Genomic DNA, 6,914 nt, shown 5'->3' with positions numbered 1-6,914 from the left:
TAAGTATTTCAGAGCCACTGTGCATTTTTCTCTGGGTGCCAGTTTGTCTGTATGAGATTTCCCCCTGTCCTTTCTTCACTTCCTGGCCTGATACTCATGGAGTGTCACTGAGCCATACGTACAGGCTGCTGCTGGCTTTCAACACTCCTCTTTCATGCTCAGTCCTGCCGTGAGTGCAGGGGACTGAACTAAATGACTTCTTGAGGTCCCCTCCAGTCCTACGATTCTATGATTCTTTTCCTGGCTGCATTTCAGGGACCGGGGATGCTGCTCTGCCTATGTCACTTGGCAGGGCCTAAGCCGTCTTTTGAACAAACACGTCTACTCCACCTTTGGAGTCCACACTGCAGTCATCTCCAGAGATCACATCAGAGTTGGGATCCAGCCCAAATGGTTGGCACCAGTGAAATGCCCTGGGACTAACAGAGGCAGTGCCAAGATACAGAGGCGGCTCTAGGCACAAGCAAAGCAAACACCTGCTTGGGGCAGCCCATTTGCAGGGGTGGCATGGGAGCTGATGACCAACGGGGGCTCTGGGAGCTGTAGTTCCTTGGTTAGCTCCCTGTCTATAGAGCCAGCCCTGGAGCAGGAAAAGAACTACATTTCCCAGCATTCCCTTGGCCACTACCAACTGGAAAGGAAGGAGGGGGGACCTCATGCAGCAGCGTGCTGTGAATGCTGTGAAGGGTAGGGAGACCATATTTTAACATTCAAAAAACAAGACACTCCATGGGGAGGGAAGCCCCACCCTGCCACCATCCACTCCCTCCGACTGCCCCCCTCAGAAACTCCAACCCATCCAACTTCCCCCCCCGTCCCCTGATTACCCCTTCCTGGGACCCCACCCCCTATCTAAGCACCACTGGTCCTTGTCTCCTGATTGCCCCCTCCCGGGACCCCTGCCCCTAAGTGCCCCCTAGGACCCCACCCCCTATCTAAGCCTCCCTTCTCCTTGTCCCCAACTGCCCCCTCCTGAGACCTCCTCCCAACTTCCCCCCAGAACCCCACCCCCTACCTGTCTCCTGATAAACCCCTGGGACTCCCATGCCTATCCAACCTGTCCCCTGACTGCCCCCCCCAAACCTCCACCCCATCCACCCCCCCTGCTCCCTGTCCCTTGACTGCCCCCCCAGAATCCCCTACCCCTTCTCCAACTCCCCAGCCCCCTTACCATGCCACTCAGACCAGCTTGTCTGGCTCCGCGCAGCGCCAGACACGCTGCTGCATACATGCTGCCATGCTCCCCCGCGGAGCCACAGCCCCCTTCCCCCCAGCACCTGCCTTCCAGATTTGAACACCTCAAAATTCAGGCGTGCTCAAGCTCAGTTCGGGCAGCTGTTACTTCATTTCTCCCAATCAAATATACTGATCCACTGTAACTTGCTGTAGAAAAAGTAGGATAAAATTGAGCAAGAAATGCTTCCCAGTGGTTATTAGGGCTGGAATTGCTATTTTCAACAGCCATTGCCTTTTTGTTTGTTTGCTTAAAAGGAAGACAGTGATACTGCATTGGCAAATTCCCCATAGAAAGAAAGAGTGGAACAAAAGAATAATAAAGGCACCTCAACTTTTCCTCATTTATGGAGGACAGTCTTATAATATGCATCCAGATATCCTCCAATCACACAAGCTGAAAATTGTTCCACTTTACTGCAGCTCTATAACCATATGGGAATCAATCCTGTCTGTGTTTTGTGCACATCCAAAATTCCTGCTGAATGACCCGCCCTGGGAGTGAGTTACCAGTGACCCAGGGCTGTGGCGGAAGGAGGTGCAGGTGGGGGAGGGAGAGCCCAGGGCTGGGGCAGCAGGACGGGGGGGGGGGCTACAGGTGGGGAGGAAGGGGTGAGCCCAGGGCTAGGGTGGCAGCAGGGTGTGGGAAGGGCACTGGTGGGAGAGAAAGGGGGAAGCCCAGCACTGGGGCGGCAGGGAGTGTGGGTGGGGAGAGCCCAGGGCTGAGGCAGCAGGGATGTACAGGGGGGAGCCCAAGGTTGGGACGGGGGGCAGACAATTTTTTTTTTGCTTGGGGCGGCAAAAAACCTAGAGCCGGCCCTGCCAAGGTACTACAGTGGTGTGCTCAAAGGTAGACAGCTGAGATACCATCAAACTGCTAGGCTGGAGGGTGGGGGCACTGGGTGACAGGGAGGGAAACAAATGTTGGGAAAACTTGCAACAAAATGATCGAGAGGCAGTTCTGAGGGAAAGGGGACAGGCCAGAGGCTCTTTTGGTTCATTCTATTCTCTCTCGAGTTGTGGCTTTCAAATAGGGTTGCAACCTTCCAGAATCATCCCAGCATCTTCAGGAATTAAAGATTAATCTTTAATTAAAGATGATGTCACGTGATGAAACCTCCAGGAATATATACAGCCAAAATTGGCAACCTTACTGTTGAAGCCTGCTGCTGACTTTCCCAGGGAAAGAGGCAGCTGGCCTGCAATGGTTGTGTCATTTAAGGGTGCCAGCCCTCATTTCTGAATGCACCTGTGGGGATTTTTGGAACAGACGGGGAAAGACATTGATTTACTGCAAAACTCCAGAAGCATATGCGCAATGCAGTGGGCTACTTGTCCACGTTGTGGTGCCATGCTGGGAGGAGCCTGGCAGAAGCCAGTCACAATGGAGGGCCCAAGAGAGGGGCTGCAGCTGGAGAAATACCCCAGCAGAGCACCGAACAGCAGTGTAAGTACAGAACAAGAGCAGCCCTTAGGGACTGTTCACAATGCCAGCCTGGCTATTGCTATTGCCAAGCAGCGGGCACCCACACTGATGTTCAGTTGTTTCCTCCTTGTGCCAGATGAGGGGCTGCTAATAAAAGGATCCCTCTCTCCACCTGAAATCAGCAGCCGCGGCTCACCCTAGTGCCCTTGGACAGTTACAGAACCTCTCCTAGGCTGACATTATTATAAACACTTTGCACTTGGGTGGTGCTTTTCCTTTGCGGATTACGAAGCACTTTCCTGAGCCAGGAGACCCCTGGGTTGGGATGGGAATATCGAGGCATAGACAGGTGGCTACCAACGTTTTCAAAATATCATTTCCACCAACTCAGGCATCTCCATTTTTAGGTGCCAGCTGGAGACACCGTTGGTGGCCAGGAGAGACATGGGCATTAAGTCAGGCGTTAGGCATCTCAACTCACCCATTAATTCCAGATACCCACATCTGGCCTAAGTAACTTGCACACGGTCAACAGCAACTCACTAGCAGAGGCGGGAAGAGAAACCAGGTCTTCTGACATCCCAGGCCTTAGTCACTTAACTGAAGTGTCTCTGTGGCCCAGGCTGTTAGCAGACAGGGTTTGCCTGGGACCCGGTGAGGCCGGCCTGAGAAGGGAGTGCACCTGGCCAACACAACCAGCAAGTTTAACTTCTCCCCACTAACGTGACAATCCAGGTTGTCACTAGGCAATAGAGCACCCCCTGCTGGAGGCCTGGGGCCCTGCTTGGTCACCAAACGGAAGACAAAAAACGAAGCCTGTCTCTGCAGCAGTTAATTCCCAGACGACGTCATTCCCTTTCAGACCCCAGGCCTCTCGCACAGTCACGAGGCGCTGGCGCACGCTATGGGTCAAGCTCAGAACTTCAGTGACCCCCAAATGTAGCCCCAAACCCACTGGGGAGCCGGCTGATTGCAAAGGGAGGGGCTTATTCAGAAGATGTTTTAAGAGGGAAATGGGCTGAATTTGAAATACAGATTTTCCCAAAGCGGGACAAGCAGGGTGATCAGATCCACTCCCAAGGGCCGTCCCACTGCTCTCTGGCATTTCCCTAGGAGTGTCCCAACTGGACCGTGTTACCTACTGGACTCTAAGCAGTGCGACAGGACGCAAGGTTCCCCTCCATGCTCAACCAGAGCCACCTGGGGTAGCAGGACCTGAAAACACCACATGGAACAGGAGACGATACAGGAGAACGAGCCCTACACTGAGCAGAATGTAACTGGAGAGCAGAAAGCATGGGGCTGGGGGACCTTTCCTCACTCCATCCCAGCGCTCAGAGGCCTATGCATTGCTGTGCTGTATGCACCAGGAGCAGCAGGAGCCCCAGCAGAAGTGAATTCTGCTCCTACAGCATTAAGAAGTGCTGAGTTGGCCAGCGAATGCCAGGCAGGAGCCGAGCAGCTCCATGCCCCAGAGGAGACAGATTTGTGGCTTAGGGTGGGGAGCAGTCTGAGAGAGCCCAGGATCAGATGGACATGGAGACCTGAGCTGTCCCCTCACCTCCGAAGGGTCAGGTCTCTGCTGTCACCTGAGACGCCACAGCAGAGCTCACAGGGACAGCGTAGTGGAGCTGCGCCTTCTCACTAGTGCTGTTCCCATCAGGCAGTTAGTGAGGGAGCCTAGGGGATCTTCTCCAGGAGGGAAACACATAGCCTCCTCCCTGGCCCAGTCACTTCTGAACCTAGGGACCGAGGTGGGGTCATCCCAGATGAGCGGAACCTCGGAGCAGGGATAGAGGGTCTCTGTTTTAAAGGGCTTTGCATCCTGATAGCACTACCCCTCAGGCTGCCTTTGCACTGCTGCTCAAACTGGCCTGGCCTGGCACTTACAGCGCGCTCTTTCCCTATGTGCATGACATTAGCGATGGCTGGCGGAGATGACTCCGGGAAGGTGGTGTTCTCAAACACCGGGGGCTGGAGGGGTCAGGATCTGTGGGCAGCCATGAGCGATTCCCCTGCCAGGCTGCAGGAGAGAGAGAGCGTCTGATCGCAGGGTGCCCCAGCTCAGGCAATGCAATGGCACATGCCACTAGCTACTGATCCAGCAGCCGGGCTGGAAGGGAACATGGAGATGTGAAGCAAAGCTCTGATTCATCTCACATTTCTGCAGGTGAGTGTTTTGCCAGGCCCTGCCACCAAAGCACATTTAGACTCCTTTGGCAGAGTTTATGATCTGGGGGGCTTTTTCTCTCGAAAGGTTGTTTGAAATGATAGCGGAGGTGAAAGGGCACTTGGCATCTCTCAGGAGTCTCTAGTAAATATTTAATCTGCTATGGATTTTTTTTTTCCTTTCAGGGAGTTTCTCCTCCCCTCTCTCCCACCCCCACATAGATAGCCCCACAGACCTAACATACAAGAACCGGGGAGGAGGTGAGCCCAGACTGCCGAGCTGCTCTCTAAGAGCTGGGACAATAGAAAGACAGGAAAGGGGCTAGTGGTGAGGAGCCAGGCAGCCAGCAAGGAAAGGCAGGAGCAGTCAGCCACAGCCAGGTGAGGAAAGCAACTGAAGATGGTCTCAGTCGGGCTACAGCTTGTGGGCTTCATCCTGGGGGGGCTTGGGTTGCTGGGCACCGTGATCACCACGCTCCTGCCCAACTGGAAGAACAGCTCCTACATCGGTGCCAGCATCGTGACGGCGGTGGGCTTCACCAAGGGCCTTTGGATGGAGTGTGCCATCTACAGCACTGGCATCACCCAGTGCGATATCTACAACTCCCTGCTGTCCCTGCCCTCCGACCTTCAGGCTTCTCAGGCTTTGATGGTGACCTCCTGCGCCATCTCTTCACTAGCCTGTATTGTCTCCGTGATGGGGATGAAGTGCACCATCTTCGCCCAGGGCTCCCCTGCCAAGGACAGGGTAGCAGTGACAGGGGGGGTGATCTTCATCCTGGGGGGTGTGCTATGCTTCATCCCCATGGTGTGGAACACCCATGTGGTGCTGCAGGATTTCTACAACCCGCTCATCCCGGACAGTGCCAAGTATGAGATGGGGGAGGCGATGTACCTGGGCATTGTCTCAGCCTTGCTTACCCTCCTTGGCGGCTGCATACTCTCCGCGTCCTGCCCGCCCCGGGAGTCTGAGACAGCCTACCAGAGCGCCTATCAATCCAAAGCCCTGGCAACCCCCCGGCCGTCCATCAGCCATACTCAAAAACCTAAGAGCGAATTCAGTGCCTACAACCTGACAGGGTACGTGTAGGAGCCCTGACGCCTGGCCAACTCCCCAGCAGCAAGGCAGTCGGTATCTAAACCCTGGATGGTACCTCACCTGCCTTGGGGGCCACTAAGAAGGACTGGACTGGGGGAGGTAAGAGAAGCCAAGCCAATCACTTGAGCTCGTCTCTCTCGTGCACTTGTCCTTGAATCCCAATTTCCACTGACTGACCAATGCTGCCACAAGGCGCTCAGCAGCTTGCATGGACTAGGCTGGTTCTGGCCTTGTGCCATAGCCCCCGCAAGTGGCAGGCAGCAACACACAAGCCCAGGGGAGCGCTCTCCATTGGGAACCCCCTTCTGCACCAAGAGGAAGAGCAGCATCCCAGATGGCCGTCCCCAAGAGACCGGTGAGTGCTCAGTCGGCACAGCAACAGATGGACTTGTGGAACTCGGCCCCAACCCCTGGCTCTCACAAGTGGTCACTGGCCTGTGTGCTCATGTGCACTGGACACAGAACAAGGGGCATGTTTGCCAATGCCGCCCACCTGCAGGTGAAGGACAGGGAAGACGGGAAGGGTGCAGTCATACAGCGGGTGGGAGAGCTTTTGACAGGGTGACAGGTCAGGGGTGAGCTTGCTGGGACTGGCCATGAAGCACTTACTGTACATAGGAGTGGTTGAGGGGGGGAGAAGCAGCAGCTCTCCGGGAGCAGCACATTTGCTGAATGGCCCCATGGGTCAAGCATGATGAGGTGTTGCAATAAATCTGTGTTACAGTCACGCTGAAGCTGACTTAGCTTTCCTTCTGCGCCAAAGGGGCTCTGCCCTCACCCCCAGGAAACTCGACCCACGCTGGGCCAGGCCACCTTGTGCCCATTACAGCCACCCACTTGCTGCCCAGCCAGAGGGCAGAGGCTGGGAGGCATATTTCAAAGGGGACTGGGAGTCCCAAACCCAACCCCTCATGCAATCCTGTGCTCGTTTCTGTGCTTGGCTTTGAAGAGCCGTGACCCTCGGGCATGGGAACGCCACGGCCCCTT

The 6,914-nt window shown here is 55.3% G+C and overlaps 1 protein-coding gene across 1 annotated transcript; it reads left to right on the top strand.

Annotated features, from left to right (window-relative positions):
• Positions 1-5,228: 5,228 nt before the first annotated feature.
• CLDN2 (claudin 2) lies at positions 5,229-5,933 on the top strand. The gene has a single exon (XM_050963741.1). The coding sequence runs from the start codon at positions 5,229-5,231 to the stop codon at positions 5,916-5,918; it is 690 nt and encodes a 229-aa protein (XP_050819698.1). The 3' UTR covers positions 5,919-5,933.
• The last annotated feature ends 981 nt before the right edge of the window (positions 5,934-6,914 follow it).

The sequence above is a fragment of the Gopherus flavomarginatus genome, chromosome 8 (genome assembly GCF_025201925.1).
Source record: "Gopherus flavomarginatus isolate rGopFla2 chromosome 8, rGopFla2.mat.asm, whole genome shotgun sequence".
Taxonomy (NCBI): domain Eukaryota; kingdom Metazoa; phylum Chordata; order Testudines; family Testudinidae; genus Gopherus; species Gopherus flavomarginatus.
Note: the sequence above shows the minus strand (reverse complement) of the source record. Positions and strands in the feature narration are given on the sequence as shown.